The sequence below is a fragment of the Chaetura pelagica genome, unplaced genomic scaffold (genome assembly GCF_000747805.2).
Source record: "Chaetura pelagica isolate M959 unplaced genomic scaffold, ChaPel_1.0 scaffold531, whole genome shotgun sequence".
Classification (NCBI taxonomy): Eukaryota; Metazoa; Chordata; class Aves; order Apodiformes; family Apodidae; genus Chaetura; species Chaetura pelagica.
Genome location: NW_009952362.1, coordinates 268,203 through 295,572, shown reverse-complemented (window position 1 = coordinate 295,572; position 27,370 = coordinate 268,203). Strand labels below are relative to the sequence as shown.

General features: G+C 45.1%; 1 protein-coding gene across 1 annotated transcript in view; it reads left to right on the top strand.

Annotated features, from left to right (window-relative positions):
- SH3PXD2A (SH3 and PX domains 2A) overlaps positions 1–27,370 on the top strand; it is a 209,944-nt gene that overhangs the window by 32,230 nt on the left and 150,344 nt on the right. The window contains exon 3 of the mRNA XM_010007894.1: positions 26,138–26,214. Within this exon, the coding sequence (XP_010006196.1) occupies positions 26,138–26,214 (77 nt within the window). The remainder of the gene's footprint in view (positions 1–26,137; positions 26,215–27,370) is intronic.

Sequence of the window (27,370 nt, the reverse complement as noted above, 5' to 3'; positions counted from 1 at the left end):
GAAGGATGTTCAGCTGGAAGGAGAAGACAGGTCAGTTGTGTTTCGGTAGGACACAGTGCCAAATAGAAATTACAAAGATGGGGCAATGCAACTCTGGGATTAACAGTTTTGCAGTGGTTGACCCAAGACTCCAGGGCTTGCATTGTTTTATGTTTCTCCTGGCAGTAAGAGAAGGAGGCATCTGGAGGCAAAACTGAAGCTGGAGGGATGTCAGCTCCTCTTGCTCCACCATGGCTTCCAAAGTGCATCCTTGGGGAGAACACACTGCATGGCATGAAATCACCCTGTCACACTGGCTTCTGGGCTGCAGATCCCTGCTGTGGAGAGAGACTTGGGCTTTCCACAGCTTGGAACCATTGATGATGGCAGCCCCTTGCACTTTCTGCCCAGATGCCAGCTTGGTCCTCGCATGGACTTCAAAGCAGTTTTGAGCCCGGCTGAAAAAAAATGGGATCTTTTAGCACAGACTGTGCTGGAAGGGGAAGATCCTTGCTGGGTGCCTGCTTTGCAGCTCTCTGCTGCCTGGAGAGGGAGACATGCTGCTCCAGGAGACTGCTTTATTTGCCTGATTTTCCTTACTCTTGGGAAGCTGGATGCTATCCCAGGAGACCAGGAGGGTCAGTGCAGGCTGCCCTGCTTTGGTCAGGCAGGTGCAGAAGCCGTGCCGCAGCCTGGCTCCTGTCTCTGCTTCTAGTGCTTGGAAGCCTCTGCCAGAGGGGTACTCTGTCTCTTCCTTTCTTTCAGTCTTGGATTTTCCTTCCTTGATGAGGAAAGAGGGAACCAGCCTTTCCAGGGCACGTTCCACCACAGGAGCTTGGTGGCTGTATCCCAGAGCACCCAGAAAGCATGCTGACACGGTGGATGAGATGTCACCAGCCGTTGTCTGGCCTCGCCGTGCCCTGGTGACCTGCTCTCCCCTGCCCTCCCAGAGAGGAGAAACATCCTGGCACATTCTCAAAGTGGTCTCTGAGGGCTTTCTCTTTCCCCACTGCCCTGAGGCAGTGGGAATGCACAGGGTGCCTGCTGAGGCAGTTTCAGGAGAAGCAGGAAATACAGGGTGGCAGGAAGATCCCTGCAGGTCCCGCAGGTTTGGCCCTGTTTTTCACTCTGGCCCGTGGCAGCAAGGGCGGGTGGGGAGCAGAGCAAGCTGCCCCGTGCCGGGAGGGCTCTGCCCCAGATCCCCTGCGAAGCCCCAGCCTCCCCTCCTCAAGGTTTGGAGCCGGGAGCAGGAGCCGGGCCCCAGGTGAGTCAGGAAGGGCTGCGGCAGGAGAGGCGCGGGAGCCCATCCCAGCACCGCCCAGATACCTGGGGCGGGAGCCTCCCTCCCCATTTCCTACCATGCAGGAGGACGGGGAATAACCTCTCCCCAGCGCCATCCAGGACTTTCCTCACCCCCCATTTCTGCCACTCACCGACCGCAGTGGGGAAGGAGATCTCCTGCTGATGAACTGCATCCCAGGTGGATATGTCTGCTTTCCGGGTTGGGTTTTGTGTGTTGGGCTCTTGTTTCTCCCCCCCTCCCCCTTCCACTGCTGTTTTTGGGGAAGAGGAAGCTGAGGACAAAGGCTCGAGCAGGTTTGCAGCAGCGGGATTTTGTCCATGGAGATGAAAGCAGCTTTTTATTCCTTCACGGTTGTGTATGTGCCAGCATGGCTCCTTTCGTTTTGCTGCAGGCTGGAGGAGAAACAGCGTTTTGCTCAGAGATCTTGGGCAGTTATCCTTGTGCTGAAGCAGAGCTGACAACCAGCAGTTGTCCTCGCAACCAGCAGTTCGTGTTTCTCTTGTGTAAATTGAGACCCGGATAATCAAAGTTAGGAGGTGGCCATGTGTAATTTTGTCAAAGGTGCTGCATTTCAGTGGTAGTCAATGCATGCATTTTCAACATTTATTCTGCCCACCTTGGAAGGCATGGACTGTGAGGACCACACTGGCCAAGGAGCACCCTTAGAAATCTCAGAGACATTCTTATTGTAGGCTATTTTCTCCTCAGGAGAGGTGGTTGCTACCTGGATATCTTACCTCTTAGCTGGCTTGTATGTGCAAATACATTATATATATAATTTCAGACTTGTTTTCCAGTTTTGATTGCCCTCTCCTGCAGTGCTCTGAGCCAGAGCAACAAAGTGTTAGGAAGTGATTTTAACTTTTGTTTAGAGTAATTTGAATTCCTGACCTGCACAGAAATGAATAATGTTGCAGCAGTTCAGAGCCAGTCAAAAAGTAGCTTAAAGTTTGTTGCTTTTTTTAAAGAAGGTGATATCACATACAATTCTCTTTATCTTAGATCCACGCAAAAATTACTTTTAAAATTAAAATATAAATTATCTTAAACTATGTTCCTTTAATATGCAGAGATTGTCTTGCAAGCATGATAGGCTCACACATAGACACATAGGAGTCTCAAATGTCTGGTTTGCTGAGCCGTACCTGTATAACAGAAGTAACCAAGATAGTCTGCTGTGCTTTCCCTGAATATGAGGCAGGAAGCTGTCTCTGCCCCCATCCCCTTCCACCCACCTGTACTAAATCAGCATTGCAGTCCTCTGTCCCCACCTCAGAGAAGCTGCCAGAGTTTGGGAATGTGAGCCGTGGTGCTGCAGCATGGGACGCTCAAATGGTGATTGAGAGCTTTTTGGGGGCCACTCCATAATGTAATACTATTTCCTTTTCGAATGCGTGTTTTCAGTTTTCCTACCTGTTCTTTTGGAGGGGAGAGGGCCCCAGGTTTAGAATGTACTTATCTTTGAGCCAGGGTGGTGTGTTTAGCAAGACAGTTAACAGGTCCTTGGCTTGTTTCCACTCCAGCTTATTTAGGAGCTGGGTGATGCCGAACTTCTGGTGAGCTGCTCTTCAGCAGCTCCTATTGTTTGAGAAAGCAGTTTCTATTGTTTCTTTCTATTTTCTGCCTTGTTAGGAGAACTACTGCGGAAAATTCATCTCCTGTCTCTCACAAGAGGAGAATGGATTTCCTGTCGGCCCCAGGCTTGAAGGGAAAGCAGGGGCTGCTGGGAGGAAGCAGCGGCAGGATTGATCATTTCGAGGGGGGCAGGCAGGCGTATTATTTTCTTCAGCTCCATGGAGATATTTTTAGGGTTTAAGTCTTTTCTAGTTGAAAGATGAAGTCTTCAAAGTATGAGGTCATAGGATGCCCTGAAGCTGCTTCCTATTGAAGAAGCTGTGGAAAGGGCAGCCATCAGTGCCCACTGGCTTTCAGAGCTGCCATTGGAGGAAGGGGTTATAACGAGCCCCATGTAATGAAGTGCAGGAGGCTTTTGGCTTTGCATGCTGAGCCTGTTTCACAGGTGTTTTCAGGCCTTCTGAAGGTTTTTGGACATCAATAGGGCATGAGCCAAAGGCCTTCTTGCATTACAAAAGGAAGAAAAAGGGGGGCAGGGGGAAACAATGCTGATATCTGCCCAGGTACCTGGTCATCTTCTCTCTTTTAGTCTCTTCTAAATCTTTCCTCAGCACACAGATCCAAAATAAATGGTCTGGCAGCTGAAATGAGGGGCTGGAATAGGAAAAAAACAGAATATTTTTCTGGGGCTTGTACCTGCTTCTCTCACAAAGGTTAAGGGCTGGGATTTTGCTCAACCAGAAAACACCTCTGGGCAGAAATCAGCATATGCAGGATATGATGTGCCTCTCATTAGAACATTTGAGTCTCCTGAGGAGAGTTTTGTAATGATCAAGCCACAGTTTCAAGGGAAAACAAAGAAGGGAAAGGGGGTTTGGTGTGGGTTTGCTTGAAGCCAGAGCTAATGGGGATTTTTTGGGTTTTTTTCCACACCGTATGCTAGACCAAAAATGCCAGGGCAGGTTTTCAGTGCAGTGTAGATGCTTGGACTCCTTGGGGAAATATGCAGACATTTTTACTCAGAATTTAGTTTGATTTTGATTCTTGCTTTTAAAGGCAATGAACAAACACAATTATAGACTTGAAAAACAGTTTGAGCTGCATTGAGCTCGTAGTTTCCTCAGGCAGCCATTCCAGATGAGTGTGCCCTGTACTACTATAATTACTTTTTAAAAATAACTCTGCAAGTCTGTAATCTAAAGTGGGTGGCATGTAGCAAGTCTGAGAGCATTCTGCATTCAACCCACAAGCTGAGGAGAGGGTGGCTTTATATAAGGGTTTGCTTGTCTTCCTCTCTGGGTTGAAATCTGACTTTTTCCCACAGTCCATCAACGAATGGCCCGTATAATGAAAGTGCTTTTTAACACAGAAGTCAGGCTTGCCAGGGACTCGTATGGGTTTGCAGCCCCACAGGCTCTAGATAATCCCTCTAGATGTTACTTCTCTTCCTGATCTTGTCTCTTGTATTCAGCTTTTAGCTGCCTGGACAATAGAGGAGAGCAGAGCCCAGCTGAGGTTCACAGCAAAGTAATAGCCTAGACTCTGAATCTGTTTTCAACCCACTTTGCCTTTTGGCTGGGCCAGCTGATTTATTTATATATTCACATGCTTAAAATAGGTTGTGATTATTTTTCTCCTGTGGATTGGAAACAATGAACCTGGGAATTTGCTGCTTGATCACAAGTTATTTCTCCTGCTTTATTTTCTATTTGTTAAACGTTTTAGGTGCTGATGTTTCTTAAATTTGGTGTGCTTGCAGACCTCCCTGCTCCACAATGCAGCTATTTACAGACTCTCAGGAACACATTTGTCCTTGCTCATAAGGGGATCGTTATACTCTGAAACAGATTTGAGGGGATCCTACTGCAGGCAGGAATTTGCCAAACTGAGTCTGTTTCCACTGTAATGAGATAGCCCATGGCAGTGTCAGGCCATCTGTGATTTTTGTTTTTGTTTTCAGAGTTGTAGTCCTGTTTAATAGGAAAGCTGAGGTGGGGAGAGGGAAATTATGTGGGAACTAGGAAGAGCAAACCATGGGTAGGTAGACGAGGAAAATAAAGTCGTAGAGGTGGGAAATTCAATCCTCTTGAGCTTTTCCCATTTGGAAAGGCGCTAATACAGGCCCCAGGCTTGTACTCAGGATGGAAGTAATTGATGTTTGCTCTCAACTTTCCTTGGGTCTGAAGTTAAGCACTTTGACCATGTCATTTTCTATCAGGGTTTTGCCACCTCTAAATAAAGAGCAGAAAATTACATTCCTTCTGCTTTTACACCCTAAGCATCAACAAGTTCAGACTTGCAGGTTCCTTCTTATATTCCAGGCTCTGAACAGCATAAAGCTGACCCAGAATAAGCAAAACACTTGAATCTGCTTTGGCCCTTGATGGGCTTTTATTGGAAGTGTTCAGGCTGGTGGGCAGACTTCAGTTTTTCACTGTGCGCACCATTAGATGCAATTCCCACCTGATTCTTCCAACTCTTCTTCCAACTCTCCCCACCAAACGGGATAGCTTGGTACCCCCTCTGGCAAGCAGTAAAACCATTAGACTGGAGTACAGGGTAAAGGCATTTGTGCCTATTCCCACTAGACAGTGTCGTCACTGCTGGTTTATTTAAATCATTAGATGCAGAGAGCAGAAGGAAAAATATTCCTATCTTAATCCTGGCTCCTACAAAACAGAGCAACTGCAGAATTGTGTGTTTAGCAGATTTCCTCTTGGGAAGAGAAGTCTCCTCTAGATAATAATCCTTTTAGCAACATCTCCAGTGAACGAGGCTTTGTCTGAAGAACAAAGAAAAAGTCGCAAGCTTGAAATATGCCTGAATTTCCTGAGAGCACTCGCTGGTGTGTGCGGGCAGGAAGCCGTGTTAGTCTGGTTTGGATGTTTGCTCTGAAGTGGCATAAACAGAGTGTCGCGTCTCCCGGGATCCTGATCTGACCTGTGGACCAGGAGAGACGGTTCCTCTCAGCTGCAGCTGCAAGAAGTACTACTGTAGTCATGCAGCTCTTTGCCTGTGTCCCTGACTGTCCTGTGTGAATCCATCCTCTGAAGATCCCAGGTGGATGCAGAGGCCAACAGCAGAGTTGAGTGATGCAGCCACAACAGACCCAGCACACATGGGTGTTAAGCTGCCAGCCAGCAGGGAACTCATTTCCTGCACAATTCTGAAAACAGCTGATCTGTGACATTTTAAGAAGCGGGAGAAAATACAGGGCAGGGGAAGGAAGGCCCTGACTACATAAATATTTACTTTTGCACAGTGTCTCAGTCACCCCTTCTGCCAGAGGCTGGGAGAAGAAGGGGTTGCTTGCTGCTGGCTCTGGTATGTGGTGACAGGGATGGGAGAGCAACCAGTGGGCTGCTGGCAGCTGGAAGGAGCACAGGCTCTGCCGAGCAAAAGCTGCTCAGCCAGAGTATGGTACTGCCCTGCCTGACCCCCTGCTTCCTGCTGCATCCCACAGTCAGGGTTGTAGTCATGCAGCTCTTTGCCTGTGTCCCTGACTGTCCTGTGTGAATCCATCCTCTGAAGATCCCAGGTGGATGCAGGGGCCAACAGCAGAGTTGAGTGATGCAGCCACAACAGACCCAGCACACATGGGTGTTAAGCTGCCAGCCAGCAGGGAACTCATTTCCTGCACAATTCTGAAAACAGCTGATCTGTGACATTTTAAGAAGCGGGAGAAAATACAGGGCAGGGGAAGGAAGGCCCTGACTACATAAATATTTACTTTTGCACAGTGTCTCAGTCACCCCTTCTGCCAGAGGCTGGGAGAAGAAGGGGTTGCTTGCTGCTGGCTCTGGTATGTGGTGACAGGGATGGGAGAGCAACCAGTGGGCTGCTGGCAGCTGGAAGGAGCACAGGCTCTGCCGAGCAAAAGCTGCTCAGCCAGAGTATGGTACTGCCCTGCCTGACCCCCTGCTTCCTGCTGCATCCCACAGTCAGGGTTTTGCTGCTGGGCTGCCAAGAGTTTGCTTGAATTACCTGTCTGAGCCTCTTTTCTTGCTCCTTTGCGCTAACAAAAGCCAAGCTAGTGAGCTATGCTGGCTACTTCCCAGAGAGTCACCTTGGGAAGGGGATTGGGGAAATGAAGGCACAAAGCTTTCAGGGTAGTTAGTGCTGCTGCTGGCAGATGAGGTGTTGAGGATGTGGGGACTGCAGCATCTTGTGTGATGCCACCACCATGTCACAAGCCCACTGCCAGCCAATTCTGGAGCAGCCACGAGCCATGTGGTGCGTAGAGGAGGCACTTGCTAGACCTGATTGAAAAAGCCCCTTGGACACAGGTCAAAAGAAGACCCTCAGTGGTAGGGTTATGGCATTGTTCAACCTGGTACAAACTTGGTTTTCAATTTCTTTCCCTCAGTTTAGACAAAAATGTAATTTTTTTCCACCTCTGTCAAAATTGTCTTTTAATTAGCCCTGCTCTGTTGGGTGGCTGGTACAGTGCCCTGCAGGTCCTGTGTCCATTTGATACAGTATCTGCCTGCCAGGACAGCTCCCATACCCCTCCCGTGTGTTCTCAGTGGGTGGAGGGAGTACCTGCAGGCTGCAGCAAAGCAGCCTGCCACAGTTGTGTCAACACAGTGTGACCTGTATGTGAGAAGCTTCAGTGAGTCCCGGTAGTGACACCAATCCACTGGTGGATCTCAGTGTGTTCAGCTCTCCTGGTGGTGTCTATGAAGCCAGAAGAGCTGGGGAACAGGTGGGATTCAGAGGTTTGTTTCATGAAAGTGGTTGATGTGGTAACAGAGGTACCTCCAGCCTGTTCCCCTCTACCATTTTAATCAAGGAAATATTGGCTAAGCTCATCCCCCAGGATATGCACCATCACTCAGCGAATAAACACAGGGGATTTGTGTTGTGGGTTAATTCTGCTGCTGGAAATCAAACCCCATCTGTGGTCAGATGACATCTTTTTTTTTTCTTGGAAATTAACCAAGGTTAAGAAGACAAGGAAGGCAGGTTAGTTAAAATATGTCAAAGTCTCTTGAGTGTAAGTAAAGACTATAATTAAAAGCCTTTTAACTTGGAAAATAACTTTAAAGTGATATGATCAGGTTCAATTTAGTCCAAATATTGCTTTATGCCATTAAGCTGCTATCAAGTTTTGGTTCAATTGCAATAGTTTTATGGCATCAGTGCAGTAGCCTTTATGCAATAAAGCATTTCCCCAAAAACATTGGCAGTGAAGACTGCTGTGATGTGCAGGAACCTGGGAGTGAAACTGCCTGAAAATCAATAGCCAGGGAGGTGACCTGCTCTATCTCTTCTTTCTTTATTCCAGAGTAACTACACAATCTAAGGGTTTATATCGTGAACAATGAGGGGATTTAAATGCAGTTTGGCTTTGCATTCTCATTAATGACTCTTCAAACTTTGCTGAACATTTTTACTTAAGTCCTCTTACACTGCAGCATGTCTGATTCAGCAGTGTCTTGAGATGATTTGTCAGGATGAGAAAAAGTCATATCCCTCTTCCTTTTGGGATTAATAGAGAACTAGAATAATCCTGTATCCATAATATTTTTTCAGTTGGGTTTGCATAATATCCTGGAAATTGTTATATTCAATGCAATGCTTTGGTAATGATGATGTTTCATCTGCTGAAGTTAATTTAATTCATGTCATAGTGTCAGATCCACACAAATAATAAAATGGCCTGCCCACCCCACCCCCACCCACCCCAGTTTTCTTAACTAGGCCTCATTTTTTGATCCAAGTTTTACTATGGTAGATTAGAAGTGAGAAGATTTTAGTTCTGTTTCTGCTGGTATCCAGCACAGTCACAGCCAAAAAAGTCCCATCTGACATTTGGTGTGTTTACATGTCAGTGTGGCTGTGTGTTTAGGAAGATCTGGTAATATTCCTAAAGAGTCTTGCTATGTGCAAGCCTGTGCTTGAAAGCTCGGCAGAGTATGTGTAATTCCACCAAAATCACTGTAGCTGACCCTTTCCATCTGCCAATGTTTTCCACACCCATCTGGACCCTTACTCCTGGCTTACGTTAGTGAAAGTGAGAAAAATCAGGCCACTCATAATTACTTAGAAGCTGTGAGCTGGGCATTTATGTAAATATTTTCAGGGTCACAATCTAGCTCTTTATTTTTAATATACTTTGTTGTTAGTAATCATTCTTGAAGAGATTGAAAATCCCACCCAAAAGTTTCTGTAACATCAGTCCTACTCAGCCTTAACCTCTGCTCCTGATGGTATCATTGGATTTACTGTTGACTTCAGCAGGAGCAGTAGCAGCAGGTCTCAGTGCTTTTGAAAACCCTTTCCTTGTGTTTTTCTGTATAATGCCTGTCACTGTAGCAGCCAGATTATATGACACCAGGGTTTAAAATGACTTAAGAATGAAATTGAACTGATAAGAAGGCTAAGATGTAATAATACTAAGCAAAGTACATTTTATTTCTTTCTAAGACAAAGTGACTTTCACAAAGTTTTAATTTTCTATGGCCCAAGTGGAGAAATGATGGAGTTTGCTTCATTCTGCACATGCATGTTGAGTATGTGTCAGTACTGCTCCTGTGAATCCCTGGAGATTATATCCTACACCCACCACCATGCACAGGGCTACTCTGGGCATGTGGGAGCCAGTGAGGGGGCCTGGAGCTCACTTAGGGAGTTTGGTTTCAGTTTGCCTCTGTCCCCGAAATCACAGGGTGTGATCTTGGGAATCATCAATTGAGCTCATGTTTAGTCATTAATTCTGACCCAGACTTATCCCTAGTTTTCCCCACTACCAGAGGTCCTTTACAGATAGCAAACTGAAGATCTGTGGACTCAGGTGGGGTAGAGAGGGTCCAAGCCTACCCCCAGACTCTACATTTCTTTTATTGAGAAAAAAGAAGGAGACTAGAATTGCCATATTTCCCTGTGACATTAAAAGAGTAAATCCATGAAACATTGTGTAGCACTCTAAGCTGCAGAACTAAAGTACTTCTGTAATTACCTATGGCCCTGACTGGTGCCTTTACTGCTGTGCTTAAAGCCTTCATGCTCACATCTGTTTGCAGATGTCCTCTGGAGCAGGGTGGTCTCTTGTTGTAACAGTGATGATAAATACTTTGCTCTTATGGATTAGATTATTCCTCACCAAATTGTTCTTTGTTTCACTGGAGGTCAGCTATACTCATCATCTGTTAGGATTTTTTCCCCCTGTACCCCCCCCACACCCCCCATTTTTTTTTTAATTGTTTTTCCAGTTAAACCAGATCCTTTGTTCTGTGGTGTCAGCAGATAGGAGTGTTCCTCCAGGCAGCCATGAAGACAAAAATGTGCGGGCAAGGGTGTTGCCTCTCTCTGTGGCTTTCTGCTCTTTTACCCCCGTTGCCAGCTCCCCATGCACGATGCTCTCTCTAAGAGGTTGTTGTGCCCTCTCTATACCATCCATTACCCATTTCATCTCCTCTTGAAAAGAAGGTCCAGATGTTATAATCATCAAGCAAGCCCTAAAACTAGCAGGATTTTTGTGTTTGTTTCCCTCCTCCTGTTTTATTTTCATAAGTCTATATATTGACTTTATTTCTCTTAAAGGTTTCTAGGCTGGGAGACTGCTATTCATCCACTTTTAATTAAAGCAGTATAGGGAATTAGGCCTTTCACAGGGGTGGTTCTGGTGATGGCCATGAATGTTTTTGTTAGTTTTCCTCCCTTCTGAGCAAATGCTTGGAAGTGTGAGCTGGAGCTTAAGCTTTTTAATTACCGGAGAGTAAAATTACTACATTATGGTTAAGTGATTTCTTTGCAAACAAAAACAGTTTCTTGGCTGCTGCCAAGTGCAAAATAGCGTAACTAAGAGAGGATGGGTCACCACTGCATTCTCAGAGGACAGGAGGGTGGTGGGTGCAAGAAAAGAATATGAATTTAGGCATCAAAGGGCTGGGGCAGTTGGTGGGATGGCACAGGGTGATCTGTGGCTTTTGCAGTGTAGCATGAAGGAGGGGATCGTGGGAGCCCCGTCCCTCCTCCTGGCAGTGCCTGGATATTTCCCACAAAAGCCTGGTTTAGATTAGGCTGCCCAAGGCATGGTTTCTCTTGGTGTTAGTACCATGCTGAAAATATGTGGATGTAGGGTTGAAAGTGTCAGAGAGAGCAAAGTACTGCTCTTCCCATGTGATCTACAGTCTCTCACTCCCATTTTGTCCTCCATCAGGTCAGTGCTTTCAGGGTCATAAATCACAACCTCATGTAAAGTGAGGCTGGTGCAGACGAGGCATAGGAACCTCCCATTGGCATATGGAGATCACAGTTTGGGCTTTTTCTGGATCTTGCAGAAGACAGCGAAAGCCTCCTTCCCAGGAACATTATTGTTTTGGATGAGCAAGTGAAGGATCTCAAGAGCACCTAGGGAAGCAACCGGCTTTTCTGCTTCAAGTGTTCAAATTATTTCAGGATAGTTTTACAACGTGAAAGACTCCAGCAGGAAATTTTCATAAGAGGCCAAGTGTCATCTGACCCTGACTCCTGTTTTCTGAAGTGTCCTTGTGTTCCTGGTGTGTGTTTGTGTGTGTGTGTTTGGAAACTTCTGTTTCAAACTGGTTGGCTATTTCAATACAATGGAAGGAAAGCGATTACCCTGAGTGTCAAGTGCATCAGTGTGCTTGCAGGAAAACCTGTATTTACCCAAGAGTCCTTGGGGAGAGGGGATAATCCTCTTCAGCCTTGTTAACTGCTCTCTTGCTCCTGTCCTTCTTGCACGTTGCTTGTTTCCGGCACAAAGACACAACTTCTTTTCCTCAGCCCCACAGGCCACATGTAGGTCCTTGTGGATGCTGCTGAGTAGCCAGCATGGGCGTTTGTGTCCCTTTCTTACATTCTTTGGGTCCATCTCAGTGCTAACATGTGATGAAAAGACTGTCCCCATCATGCTTCTCTTTTTCTTCTCTTGTCTGTAGCCACATTTATAGTCTCCCAGCAGCTCGCTGATGCTACACATGTTTCTAATCTCGTGGTGTAGCTGGGCTGGGATCTCACTCACAGCAATGAGACATCAGCACCAGTGTCACTCACTTTGCTTCTGATCCGTGCTAGTTGCAAGGCCAATCTCTGCTCTCATTCATGCCTTTTCATTTGGAAATGTGCACTTCCCTTTCTGCAGCATTTCCCTATTGCAACGCCCAGAAGACGTCACCCCATTGGTCATGCCTGGGGCTCCTTGGGGGCTCTGGGCTTATTCTGTGATTTTACTAACACACGCTTCCTGGGGGGTATAAGATGATCTAAAGCAACCTGACTTGTTGAGCTGACTCAGAAGTGACCCTCCTGAAGTGCTTCCAGGAAGCTGGGCTGTCTGAAGAGTTGACTACAGGAGACTGATTTAAAAAAATGTTCTGTATGCCTTAAAAAATATCAGAAATAAGTTAGATTCTTTGGTTTTGTGAATATTGTCAAGAAGGCAATTTCAGTGCCCTCTTTTTCAAGTAAGAGTAATTTAATTAAAGTCAAATATCTGAAATGCACCTGTCTTGTCCTCTTGTCACATGAACAAAATTAATAAATTCAGCATGAAAAAAATATTATATGGGGTGAGGCTGAATTCCATCCAAGCATAAATAGAGTAGCATGCCCCAGAATATCTTTTCTGTCTAAATCTTGCCCAGCAGTCGAAAGTCCCAAGTACCAATAAAGTCACTGACTAATGAACATTACTCAGTTCCTTTGGGTGCCTGGCTAGGGGCACTCATAGTTTCCAGTCATACGATTACTCCTTTTTTACTTTAAGCCGTCTTGTTTTCCTTTAGTCTTTCAGCCTTAAAGAAACATTGAGTAACTTCATGTTCTGCTTCTTAGTGGCAAAGTCAAGAGATTGCAGAAACATGGATCTTTTTGGCTTCCTTTCCTGCTGCCTGGAAACACCGTCTTTATCTCTCGTGTCAGCTGAAGTGTTAATTTTCTGGTTTATTTTCCCTCATCCTTTCTGGGTTTCTCTTTCTTACCCCTTTCCCACTGGAACTGAAAACAAAACTGAGATTCTCTGATCAAAAGTGTGTCTGAGATATGCAGAGGAGTTGAACCAATACCAAGACATTTGCTCTTCACGCTGAATAATTTGATGAGGGGACAGGAAAGGATTAAAATCTGAACCTGAACTGAAATTTAGCAAATTAGCTCAGTAAAAACCTTAGGAGAGGCCAGCCCCAGTTTCTGGACAGTTCATTCTGGAGTGCCTGTGGAGACACAAAAAATGGCCAACCTCCAAAATAGCCTGGCATCTTCAATTAAATTCCTTGTGGTCTCTTGCTGGAGTTTACCTGCAGGAATAAATGTCTCTGTGTACACCTGGATGAGACCTGTGAGCCCTTGAGCTATCATTGATAAGTTGTCCTGTGTCTTTCAGAACTGCAGGATGGCCACAGGGTTTAGTGACCTTCAGCAGGTAGTCATATCTGCTGGTACCTTGTGCCTGGTGGTGCTTCTTCGGATGGGCAGTGACTCTGCTGAGAGGCAGAATGGAGCTGCTGGTGATGTGATTTCAAGTATGCAACCCGTTGTCTTAACTAAATTCACTCTTGTTGTATCACTGAGGTACAGGTACACATCAGAGGGAGGATCAAGAACTTTTTAGGTAGTTGTGTGACCCAGGAACTCATTTTGCACCTTCAGATTGGAACATGGTGGCTTGAGCTGTGTTGCCAAGTACAGTCCTGAGCTAATCCACATCAGCCATTTCATTCTGGCCTGCCTTGAATTGGACTGTGTAGGCCCATTGGTGGAGAGAGATGTGTTGCCTGCTTCTTAAATCTGGCCTGAATATTTATTTTTCATAGAAGTAATAGTAAAGTACACTTGGAATGTAGAGAAGCTGCAGTTGACATCTGCTGGGAGGTAGTTTCTCCGATCATTATCTACAATACCTGACATATGCCACAATCCAATTTTGTGGCTGTGCTGGTTTATTTGACTTACTTATTTGTGGGCATTGCATGAAAGTATCACCTGTCAGTGAAATATCTCCATCTTTGGATTCTAACAGTGGATTTTGGATAGCAACACTACACTTCAGATTATGAGCAGGGATAAAGAAGAATGCCACATCCAATTGACCATGGCAAATCCAATTCAAACTGCAAAGGGATATTTTTCCTCCCATTAGGCAGAATGTGATTAATTTCCCATGTGGAAAATTGTTCAAGACAGACGTTCTCATAAATTGTGGCATAAGAGATCCTATTACTACAAGCTCCATCAAAACCTACTGTGCCTCCCAAAATAGCAATAAGAAGATAATTATATTAGCAGCCTTTCTTGTTATTTGATGTTTGACTGACAGAGGCTGTAAGCTTATTTTCTGCTAGATTGGAGCCTGCATTTAAGGACGGATGCTTTGGCATTTGTGGACATGAACAAGAATCTTTGTTTTCTGATATTTGAAACTAAAAGTGTTACAAGAAAGTTTCTAAAATAGGGGATTGAAAGCCAAAAGGAGTAAATGAGCACGTAGTTTAAAGTGATGCAGCCTCTAAGGATGAAGACTTAAAAACTTATCCAAATAGGAAATACAGTTTTACCAGCAAGGATTGTTGAAGGATCTGTTCTAGAATATGCACCTTTCAACCCAGAATCTGCAAAAGAGGCTGTTAGTGATGTAACTAACTTCGCTGATAATTAAATTTACTTAGGATACTCAAATTTGGAGCTGACTGCAGAAAGTTGGAGAAGGATCTCATGATATTGATCATAAAAAGGCAGTTTCACATTTGTAGAGACACAGCTGTGGGGGGGAAAATGATAATTGCAATCTAGGAAGATTTCAGTAGTTCTGAGGATGTTTCAGCTCAATAGTCAACAGAAGTCAGAAAGCCAAAGAGGATGTTAGAAAGAATTAGAGAAAAAAAGGGGAACAAATCCCAGAGCTTCAGCTGTGGAAATCCACAATTTTCCCACATTGAATACTGTGTGCAGGTCTGGTCATTGCCTCTCAGCAAGGGCATATAATAAAGGTAAAGTGCTGAAAAGGATGACAGAGGTGATTACAGAGGTGAATTGGCTCTGTATGAGGGGAATAAATAGATTAAAAGCCTTCAGTCTGGAACAAAGGTGATGGTTGGGGTAGAGTAGAAGTTTGTGAAGTCATGAAGAATTTTAGAGAGTGAGGAGGATGTGATTATTTATATTTCTCAGAATGCAAAAACCAGCCTGTGGAAATTGGAAAGCAAGCTTAAAGTGAACAAAATAATGTAATTATATGATGTGATTAAATTATGAAATACATTTCTAGAGGACTCTATAGGGACCACAGTATCTATGGGTTCAGAAATGTACTAGAGCAGTTTCTGTAGCAGTTTCTAGCCAACACTGATTGCTAAAAGTTATTTCCTAATTTCGAAAAGTCTTAACCACTGATGTGCAGGAATGGGGAGTGTGTATCAGGAGAAGGATCTCATTACACATGTCCTGTTCTTGAATATCTTTCCTATCTTTTACTGGCTGATCCTGTAGACAGAGAGATTGATTACAGAGATCTTCGAACCAAATGCAACACACTGACATCGCTGCAAAAAAGTGGACATAATCTTCTGTTCCTTCTTAGTGTGTTATAACTACCAATGAAGCTGCATTCTTGAATTGTGCCAACTATACACATAGATGGTGATCCTCCATTTAGAAGTGGAGGAGATGGCATCTGTCCATTCTTGACCTTTTACTTGGAGACCACAAGTCTGTAGGCTGGACCACCTCAGAGGGTTATCTGAGGTACCCGACAGTGGGACTTTGTACCTCTGGCCAGCCCCACGTAGCACTGCACACCAGGACACAAAGGCAAACAGCCTTTGGGGAGCTGCCATTCCTGTGTGGTGGCACATGGATAGAAAGACCAGTTTGTTTGGTGGCGTGGATTTTGTTAGCTGTCAGTCCTGTTTGGCTGCTCAGTGTCCCCATAGCTTCAAATGCAATTAATCAGGGCCTGAAAGGGTAATTATCAGTTCACATTGCTAATTCAGATTTCTTTACTTATTCATGTTGCTGGTTTTTGTTTAATTTAGCAATAAAATTGGGGTTATTTTCATGTTTTTACACTGCTGGCCCAGAAATCCTTACTAAAAATACAAAATAATGAAATACTAGTTTCTAGTCCACCTCTTTTTTCTTCTCCCTGAGAAATGGCCATATTAACTGTAAAAGGAAAACAAAAGCAAGTATAGTCCTTGGGTCCTGCTGTCACCTTGGCTGAATGCACTTTTCATGGGGCAAGTAATTGCTTTGAGCATTAATCCCTGAAAGAAGCTTTTTATTCTGCAGTAGGTGAAGCTGTTGACATCTGACAGTGCCATTTAATCCTTTGATTGTATGGAGACACCTTGCTGAGCCCAGGAGAAGGTGGCCCTGGAAAGCTCAGTACCTTACACCCTGAGGTTCAGGGCAGCAGCTCTGTCCTCTGGGGTGCTCTCACACCCTTAAGGCTGCAATTACTTACACGTGGAGGAATGGAGAAAGGTTTTTCAGAGAGACTGTCCTCAGCTGTCTTCTGGTGTCAGCAGGCACTGTTCATGCCAAGTTGCACGTGGGCATAGTTTGGATTAAGTGGCCTGAGCTGGAAACAACTGAAGGGCTGGAAGGAGCTAGGTGTGAAGGAGGCTTGTTATCTGATAAGTAATTATAAAATAATTTTCTTGTGCATTACCTGAGCCACAGTAACTGCTGGTGTAAGTGATTTTAGTCATGCAGCCAAAGTAGAGCAATGTCAGTGAGCCTTGCTGTGCCTGGGAGGCCAAGTGACTGGACACTGGCTCATGTTGGTGCAGGCAACATGTGTCCATGTGGCTCACAGTGTCCACTGCCTATCCAAGGGTTAGCCACACATTCATCAGCTGGAAAGGGGCAACAGGGGTGGCTTCATGGTCCAGAGTTAAAGACAAGGGGCTACTGGGTGATCTGGCCACAGACCTGACCCAAAGGCTGTTTCGTCAGGTGGTGTAGCCAGATCGCATGTCCCAGCTGGGTTATTGTGCTGCAAGCTCAGAGGTGGCAGGGGAAGGGGTGCAGGTCTGGCTTTGGAATTAGCACAGGGAGGTGCCAACATGAGTGCACTGGTCAGACCCCCAGTATGTGTTGGAAACCTGCCCAACTCTCTTTTTCTGTGGCACACAGAATTCAACCATCCTGACCTTACATCGCAAACTCATGAGGCTTTGAAAAGCAACAGTAGCTTTATTAGGGATCAGAGCAGACAGAGAGAAAATTCCTACTAGAGAGTGTCTTAATGACACAGAAGGCTAAGACATACTAAAAGGATATGTCTGGAGCCAGAAAATGATGCCTGTGGTTTAAGATGGTGACTTGGTCTGCTGATGAGCTTCCTGACTCAGAGGCCAACAGCTTTGGTCTGGTTGTCGTTCAACAGCTTCTGTGCCTGTCTTCATCTACTGAAAATTCAGCTTAAAACTAGTCACAGGTTTTGCTGAGAGGACTCCAGGAGAGCATTTCCCTTTGGAAAGAGAGAACAGTGCTCTGTTTTGCAAAGCACAGTGGATTTTATTTCTGAAACCCTAGTTAGTGAGTTCCAGCCTCTGACAGGCACAGACACCTAGTTATGTTTGCTGCCACGTTGTTTGTTTGTTTAATTTCTGTGTTAATTGGTGCCTTCCAAATACCACAACTGCTCTGAGGAGTACTGTCCCTGCCAGCCTGACTGCTGAATTTCACCTCCTGTAATGTGGGACATGTGTACCTGGCAGCTGACTTAATTGAGGTCTTCCACAGGAGAGAATTCTGCCTCATTTGTGGCAGAAATGGAGGATTTGTTTTTGATTAGAATAAATGTTTGAACAGAACAATTTTCTGGCCCCAGATGCCAGGGTAGATATATTTTCATTCTGCATGCAATCAGCGGAGGGATCCAGGGACAGGCTTTATTGCTGTCATTATTGTGTGCTCATGTTGTGACCTTGTGAAGCCACCTTGGCGTCCCCACCCCTCAATTTCTACCTGCAGTGTTCCTGCAAGAGTATATGCCAGAGCCCCACGTTATTGCATGACCTGCCTCCTAGTAATAATAACTTTGATCTATGTGGTGTGAGTGCAAATATTATTTTATTCACAGCTCCTGTTCACAACCAGCTTAAGGGTGGAGTCTCCCAAGCAGTGTTATTGCCAGTCACACCAAAGGATGTGGCTAGGACCTTACTGAGCTTTTCCAGTGTAGTTTGGCAAGGGTGCAGTGCAAATCTACCTCCCTTCAGTGCCCTTGCTACAAGGTCTTTGACCCTAGTGGATGTAACTCAAAGGCTCCCTGTCGGTGAGGCTGGCACTGGCCCAGTGTCTGTGAGGTAGTGTCTCGGGGTTGGTGTCACACTAGCACATGCATTAGTGACAGGTCTCATAAGAGCTTATAAGGCAGTGCAAATGTTTTAATAGGCTTAGTTTGTTAAGGCTCCTGCTTTAAAAGATTGAGGTGGAACCATATGGTCCTTCCCTGTTGGTCCATACCACCAAGCATCAGTAGAAAGACTCCCGTTGACTTCAGCAGACCCCAGTGATCAAGGTGGTACCTAATGTAGTTCTGCAAAGGGCAAAGGAATACTTTAGTTAGTGTAACTACAGGAACATGGACTAGTTTTTCAGGAAGAGCATTTTCATGGAGAAGGTGGCACAAAAGCTTTTGAGAAACTCTTGCCTTTTCCAGCTCTGAGGTGCAGAATATGGAGTAGCTTGGATGATACAAGCATGTTCACCAGCAAATACATAATGTGAACAGGGGCTGTTGGTTCCAGAACTTGTTGGACCAATGTGCAGTGATCCACCTCATTCCCACATTGCCTAGAGAGTGAAAGTTATTTTCAAATATACCTCTGCAGGCTGTGGACCACTAATGATTTGGAGATCACATGTTAGGAGCCACTACCTGAAAGCAGGACACTAGTGTCAGCTGATACAGGAGGAAAACCCAAGTGTATTTGGAGGATGGTCAACAAAATGCAGGGGTGCAGTGGATATGTTTAAGTGTGCAGGTTCTTATCTTAGCAGAGAAGTATGCATAGGCAAGAGATGCATTTGGGTGCTTTGGATCTGCATAGGCTTTCCTGTTTCTCTATGCCTTTTACTCCCAGCTTAGCATGCAGAGGGACACTCCTGCATCCTCTGTTTGAGGAAGTCGAGCTGTTTCCTAAGGCAGTGCTTCTTGGATGTTTTGAAAATGTGACCCTCTTTTGGCTTCTCATCTTTGTGAGACTCTGAATTATCATTAGGTCAGTTCCTTCGGGTGAGGGTGTGCCAGCTGTCAGTGTTGCTGGCTGCAGGTATAAATACCATTCTCCCTGTCCCCTCAGACAAACTGACTGCTTTCTGCAATTAAAAGCAGTTGGTTGGTTGCAGGCTGGTTGTAGCACTTACAACCAGTAGTTACAAATGAGTTCACTTTCCACCTTGGGAAGCTGAGCTCTGTGGCTTAAGAAGGCACAGATTTCACTGCAGGATTTGAAGACTCTACTCACTGAATCAACACTCCAAGTATTTTGCAAACACTCACAGAGAGGGAAGTTCAATTTTATGGGATCTGGGGACTTATGCTTAAGCTGCCATGCTCTTGTGTGGGGAAGATGCTATACTTTGATATACTCTGGCAGTAAAGTTGGTTGAAGCAAGGTGATGGATCTCTTTGGGTTTGATGGTACGTACGGACCAGTGCATAGAAAGCCTCCCCACAGTTCAGCAAATTGAAAAGATTATTTTGTAGCACTTTTGCCTGCTCATTACAGGCCAAATGCTACATAATTTGCCTGCACCATGATTTCTGCCTTGCTTTGGGGAGGTGGGAGATTTGCAGCTGGGGTAGATGACAAGAACAACAGGTTGGGTGATAGCAGCAGGACACAGAGCAATACAAAGTAGCTTGTGCAAAACACCATACAAATGGTAAAAGAACAGTTTAAGATTTGTACCCCATGGCCCCCATCTGCCTCTCCTGAATTTCAGCATCAGTGTTTGTGGCTTTTCTCCTTCCAGCTGTGCTTGGTGCTTGAATTCCCAGTCTGTACGAGCAAAGGTGTTCTAGAGGTGATGCTGTTGTCCCTGGAGGACAGAAACCACACATACAGACAGTGGAAAGCAGCCAGATTCAGAGATAGGAGCTGTTTGCTGGTGGTGAATCCAGCTTCACCTCTTCTCTCTCTTTGATTTCCTCTTGTAATTATTCACATAAGGGCATATTCTGCTTATCATTTCTAACAGAGGAAGAATTCTCTTCCTGGTGATACTCTTTTTTAGGCAAGCCATGCTTTATGGCTTCTTGGTGATTTTCTTTAACACTGCAGCTTATGCACATTAAAAACAGGATCCAAGTGCTGAAGAACAACCTCCCCACTTCCCACCCCTACTCTCTACATATTGTTATTGCTTGTGTTGGCTTTCCTGGCTGCCCCATCTGTCTTCATCACCTCTTGTCACCTTCCATAGTAATTTCTGCTGATTAACAAAGGCCTTTATCAACTGAGGCTCTTTAGCAGCCAAGTTCAGCCAACAGTTCTGAATCTGTCACGAGTTTCTACTTATTAAAAAAGTCCTTCCCCCTCCCACTGGTGGAAACAGTATGAATCATTTCCCTCCCCTTTCTTTGTCAGGAGCAAATGCCATCAATGTTAGGACCCTGGTACTGGCTTTCTGACTCCAGGAAATAATGGTTAACACAATCCATGGAAACTGGGATCCCCAGGTAAAAGTAAGACATTATTTTGTAAGGAACACACCTCTTTTTTGACAGCTGTCAGATTGCCATCTGTTTGACAATCCCACCTACTTCCACAAGAAACATAGAATTGTCCTTCTATTTCCATAGTGCTATGCTGTTGAATTAACTGTTTTACATCTGTTACACATTGACAGTGTGTCTTTAAATGCTCCATTTAGGAAATACATTGTGTGACAGGTGCCTGAGATTTTCATGCAGGATCCTGGGGTCAGTGTCACAGCTTAATGGTTGAGGGGAATTTGTGTCGTATCTGATTGCACATCTGTGCTTCTTCAGCGTATAAAAATAATAACAGCTATGTGTAAGGAGTAGAAGCCTTCATAAAAATACTTGAGCAACTAAATGGGTTTAATTACACTGGACAAAGCTGCTTAGCCCAAGAGGAGAACCTGTAACTATATGAGGGCTATATTCTTTTCACTTTTTTTGTCTATGCAATCTCAGTGTAACTGCAAAAAGATTCTGACCTCATCTTGTTAGTGACCTCTGTCTCTCAGAAGTTGATGTTAGTTTGAACACATTGCTTGTCAATGTTACACAGACCTGGAACCTCCCAGGTCCTCAGGTAAAAAGAGGAAAGAACCCAACTGCACAGTAACAAGGGAAACGTGAAGAGACAGAAAAAAGAGCTCTTCCCTGCTCTTAGGAGAGAGCTGGCTGATGGAGCCTGTGCAGCTGGAGCTTCTGAAGTTGAAGGAAGTTGAAGGCACATGTCTCTTTTAAACATAATTCAGATGAGACATTACAGTATTTTTAATGTTCCCATTGGTATTCAGGCTGTCCAGTGTTGAATGTTTACAATACAGTTTGTGCTCCTTACTGCCCTCTGAGGTGTGGTGATGGTACTTGAAGATTAAATGTGAAAATGTATTTGTCTGTTGCTCCTTTGACAGTGGGTTTGGGCTCTGACAGACACTCCTTGAATTAAACAACCAGTGTACTTTGATCAATCTGACATGCAGACATCACTTGAAAGGAGATTCCAGCTCAGCAAACAGAAAATGAGAGAAAGAGATGGATCTGTTCTCTGGTAGATTTAGAAAGGAGCTTAACAGGCGTTTCCTTGTCCCGTCGTTGTCCCTGCCACAACTCCCACTTGGTGCATGGCTCCAAAGAGCAGCAAAACTGGCAGCTCAGGGCTGAGCCACTAGCACAGTGCTGAGAAGATTGTGAGGACATCCTAGAAGGTCTTAAGCCCTAGATAGACAGCACTTCTTGCCATTGAAAGGTGTAATTAGGAGATTTGCTTTAAAGGCTGATTTAGAGCTTACAAATCATGTCTTCTGTGACTGTGGGGGCTGTATAGCATATGACCCCTTCCATTGAACAGGAAGGACTGGACTCTCCTGCAAGGCATCTGCTTGGGGACTTCTGCTACTTTTCTGCCTAGTGATGCTCAGTGCTTTCCCACCTCCAAACCATACTCCACAGTGTCACCAAGCCCACCAGGAACTGAGCCTCTTCTCTGCATGAACCATATCCTTGACCAATTCAAAGCATTAGGCTATTGGCTTTCTGGTGTGTTCAGCACAGACTTGTAGGCTAATGGAAGGACCAGAGTATTGGGATGATTTTAAGCCTTTACCACTCTGAGGAAGACAGACCTCTGTATGATGTTACACAGGAGTAAAGTGATGCTCAGAGAATACCTTTAAGCTTGCAGAATCAGCAGCTGCCAGATAGACAGTCTCCTGCATAGCTTTATTCTTCCCACTTTGTGCACCCGCTGTGTATAAAGAAGGAAACTGGGGTCTTGTGGGAAAAGGGGTGTGTGGTCGCAAAATTAAAGGCTACATCTATATATAGAGAGAAGTGAAGGAACGACTTAAGATGTCTGCTACAATGCTAAACCTGATACTTTGCCTCTTATCCACATTAATTTCCTAGGAATAATATTTTCTTTAAAGAAAAAAAGGTAAAAATAAATATTACTATTCTGCATTAGCAGCAGGACTGGAGCCTTGTGTCTTCCCCACATCTCTCTTTCCCAGTGCTGCAATCCTCAGAGTCCTTGCTAACATATGCCAGACCTCCTATTTTCCAGTCTGGGCCTAGCACATCAGTGAATGAAATACTTGCACGAGGCAGTGCCGTCCTGCAAAGCCTATAGCTTCCCATCCAACACCTAGATAGACTTCTCCTTCACTTCCTATCTAGGCTGCATCATGGTTTAAAAGCTGCTCATCCTTCTGTAAAATGGAGGGTGTCATGTCTAAGAAGGCTTAAAAGAGCTGCAGTAAAATTCAGGAGAGAGGAACAGTACTCTTACTTGCCTGGAAGTGGATCCTTTCCTTAGAGATGTGGAAGCTACCTAGAAGAAAAGCCTAGTGGCATATAAACCACTATTTCACCCTTGCAAGGAAGTTACCTGGGCTGTTCTGCATTTACCTGCCACCTCAGGACTTCCCTGCTTCGTGTTATTGCTGTGCAAAGTGCTCCTTTCCACTGCTGTCCTGAGAGCTCCTCTCTGACTCTTGTGTGTCCCCACTGCTCAGCTGGCTGCTTGCTTTTTATTTCTTTATGGTGATAACAAGATGATTCTAGCTACCTTGTTAGGTAAAGCTTTCCATTAAATGGATCTGTGTCCAGCACACCCACTTGAAGAGTGTAAAGGAATGTAAAGCATGAGTCTCTCAGGTTACCTTCCTTTTCCAGTCCCATGGGACCTCCTCTGGCTTCTGAGGAAGATCAGTGGGAATGGGAGGAAGCTGTAGTTACTCATACTGGATCTGCAGTGGCTCCTGCTGGTCTATAGGGGTGGGCTTGAATGAGTTTCTATGGGCAGTCTGTCTTCCCAGAGAAGGGGAGAAATGATCTCCCTCCTTAGAGGTGCTTCATTAACCCTGAAAATGAAGCTTTTATGCCCAAGGACCCCCGGGATTTGTGAGGGGATCCCTCCTTGCTGCCCACCGGAGCTGGATGTGCTTTCCTAGTGTACTTGTTCTTGCTTTTTTCTTTATTGACTGCTGCTCCATGGTGCTTTAACCTACTTGACCTTCTCTAGATGTCAGTTTTGAAAGCCATACTGGACTAGGCAGCTACAGACCTTCCCCACATTGAGACTTTTCCAGCTTCCAGTAGCAGAGGGAAAATCTTTCGTGCTCTGGAGGGATAAAAATGGAAGCACCTTCTGGCTTTACTTCATCCTAACACCACAGTTACCCTGATATTTTCCATCTCCATTTAAGGACTGAATTAAGACTCATCATACCCTGGGGTCTTTTTTGTACTCTGTGTTTAATATAACATTCTTTATTATATTTATCTTGTTTCTTATGTTTGAGTCTTTCATTTATTATGTTACTTTGAAGACTGGGCCTCCCTGTAAACTGTCCTTTTAGGAAAGCTGAATTACATTTACAGGAGATTTTTAATGTGTCTTTGGTTCCTTTATGTTTTTATATGGTCACCAGTTCGACTTTCAACTCGTGGCTTGAACTGAAAACAGGAAAGCCAGAAAGTGAGAACTTTTCCAAAAATGTTGCTTTCTTTTTGCAGTATATTTACAAAAGTTGCAAAGAACTACCAAGATTTCCCACACCAGTGTTTCTGGAGCGCTGAGAAAGGAACTAGTTTTTTCTCTACAGCTACCTCCACATCCCTCACCCCCAAAAAAGTGGCTTAACTGCAGTTATGCAATACAAGTACAGTGGGATCCTGGAGGCTAGCAGAAATAGTAAGAAATGTTTTGGAAGTGCAGGTAGTTCTCCCTGTTTACTGGGCAGAGGAGCAGAAAAACAGCAGTATTGCAATGTATCAAAAGTGGATGGATGCAGGGAGACGGGAGGGCCACTTTTCTCCAGCAGCTTTTGACTAAATCACTCAAGCTCAGATACCTATTTAAGTGTGCTCTGCTCCCCTGTGCTCTGTGACCATGTAGCATTGCATCCTACGGGGATGGCTCAGAACCAGCTTTGTAATGAGATAACCACAGGGATCCTGGAGAGATAAATTTATGGCACTAGGAAATGGCTTTACCTCACAGGACAAACTGTTTTGCTGCCAGATTTGGGGATGGAGTAAACCACTTTCTCCTGTCTGAAACAAAAGGCTGTATTTAACACCTTCCAGATTAGCAGCTGTGGGAGAAAAGGCAACCAAAAGGGACAGAGTCTGGGAGAATTTAGAGCCTCTGCTGCTGGACTGTTAAAGGCTGCTGTTTCATTACTTCTCAGTTTGTGTAATCATGACAAAATCAAAGCCATGTATTCAGATTTTGGATCTGATTTTCTTTGTTTTATTTTCTTATCCCATGATCTGAGTAACTATATAATTTGCCTGTTGGCAGAATAAGTTTGGAGCAGGGGGTGGTACATATGTCAGTGTTTTTTTTATGTAGATATTTCATGGACTAAATAATGCTGGCAGATACTGTTTTCTTCCACCACAAGGAGAACATATAATTTATTCTTGTCCTGTTACATTAAAAGAAATATAGTGCAAAAGAAAAAGGGAAGAAAACCACCAAAAAAGGATATGAAGGTATAATCCCTTCAAGCCAAAAAATACCAACTCTGTCACATCCTTATGTGTGGGGAAACTCAGCTCCTAGATTATTTTGATAAACTTTGTTACAATCAGTTTCACACAAAACCCAGCCGTTTATTTAATTTTAACTGGCTAGAAGAAATGTCATCCAGTAAGGACACAGAGGTTATTTTCTTTTTTTTACTTTCAAAAAAAAAGAGAGTTTGTTTATTTTTCTTCTGTTATTTGGTTTCCCTCTGTAGATTTATAAGGGCTGTGTCACCAACAGCCTTGTGTTTGCTCATGATCTGGCTGTGTGGTTTGTCTGCCTGCAAGGGCAGGAGTATCCATGGTAGGAGACAGCTGAGTGTGGAGTCATGGGGTGTGGGTGGAACCTGCATCCCACCCCAGTGATGCTCCCTGCACTGCCAACATGAATGTGCCAAAAGCAGCCCCAAAGTAGAAGGGAGTCATAACATAGTGGCAGTCCATTCCAGGATAAAACCATCACTAAAAGGGGACAAAAACTTTTTTTTTTGCACTATCTACAGGATTAAATCAGAAAAACTCCTCCTGCCCCATGAGTCAGTGTGGTTGCCTTTTGGCAGCTCACACCAGTGCAATTTCAGTGGCAGTCACCAAGATTTCACAGAGCTACTCCCATGCCTGTCTTTGGTAGTTGTTGGCCATGTGCTGCATCTCTTGTGTAAACTTAAGACCAGCAGCATCCAGCTGCAAGAGGTGCCATGCACACTCCTGTAACAGCTATTGCCCTGAGTTCCTCCATTGCCTGCCCTGCAGTGTGTTTCTGTGCAGTTTGCTCCGAGGGCAGGAGCAGATCTGTTGCTCACCTCCTCTGCGTGTGCTGTCCTGTCTGTCCGGTAGCCATGGGGGGCTGCAGTCACATGAAGCTGCTGCTGTGTGAACCTCTCCAGTACTGGAGCTATTCTTTTGGGGGCATAACAGAGTTGCAAAGCTCAGCCACCGGCACTGCTAACATCCATGCTTGGAGCTGGGGATGAAACCCTGTCTGGTGGCCTTTCTTCTCAGTGCTGTTGCACTGTCCCACGTGGCGGGCAATGCCTCTAACCCTCCACTGTCATCTGTTCCCTCCTCAGGCAAGATCCTGTTCCGGAGGAGCCATGTCCGAGACGTAGCTGTGAAAAGGCTGAAGCCCATTGACGAGTACTGCAGGGTAAGAGCTGTGGGGGGGCATCTGGCAGCCCGACTGCACGGGGACTCACCACCACCATCCATGCTGGGCTTTTCCAGCCAGATCTGACTAAGAACTTCATTTGTGTGAAGTCCATCATAAAGAAGGATAGTTCTTCCCAAATACCACCAGGATTAGCAGGGCCAGGGGAAACAGAGGCCACTGTTTGCTCCCCGGGCGTTTGTAGCATTTTCTCTTGCAAACTTTAAGCATCCAGTTCATGCCTCATTAACTTAGCAAGGTCCATAGGCCTCATCTGCCCTAAGTGTAGATTTTATGTCTACTATAGGCTTGATGAATGCAGGAGTTGAGCAGGCAGAGAGGCACAACTAAGATGGCATTTTCTTCAGTTCCCTGACTCTCTGTCCCCCAGTGCAACATGAGGGACAGTGCCAGTTGGGGCAGTACTAGGGGTGGACTGGTGGCTTCTAAGCATGCTTCTCCTGAAGAGTGAAAGCCTAGAAATTTATTGCAGGACAGAAAGGCAGGGCTGCTTTGAAAAGATGATTTAAGTCACCTAATCTTTCTTGTCTAGTTTAGAGTTTGTAATTTGATGATAAGTAATCCTCTGACAGTAGATTAAAAGTTGTTTCTAAGCAAGGCCAGTTTTTTGTAGAGGTATCAAGCGCATCAGTCAGTGCATAATTTAAACCCCAGACTTCCTCTCTTGTTTCCCGTGGGGTTTTTTTTCTGTTTTTAGAAAGCCAGAGAAGCAGGTGGAGGGGAAAAAAAATATATTCCCAAGAACTTCTGCAGTCAGACGTTTGCTCATCCAAAATTGGGAGCAGATCGTCGAAGTGCCTGAGGCGTGCTGGGGGTGGGGGTGGTGATACCCATGCCATCTGCACCCCCCAGGCAAGGAAGCTTCTATTAAAATCTTATCTCATGAGATCAGGCTTTCTTGTGTGACAATTAATGCACTGTCTTCCTGCCGGCGGCCAAACGACTCTCTTTAAAATATGTAGGGTCTCACTGCATCCCCAGCCACCCTCCTGCAGACAGGAACTGGCGGCGACGGCAGCGGTGAGGGCTGATGTCAGGGTTCACCCAGCAGATGGGCGGTGGGGAAGGCAGTGACTTGTGCCGGGGCAGGAGGGAGGTGGGGGTGGGAGCAGCTGCTTTTCTGGGAGCCCCTTCT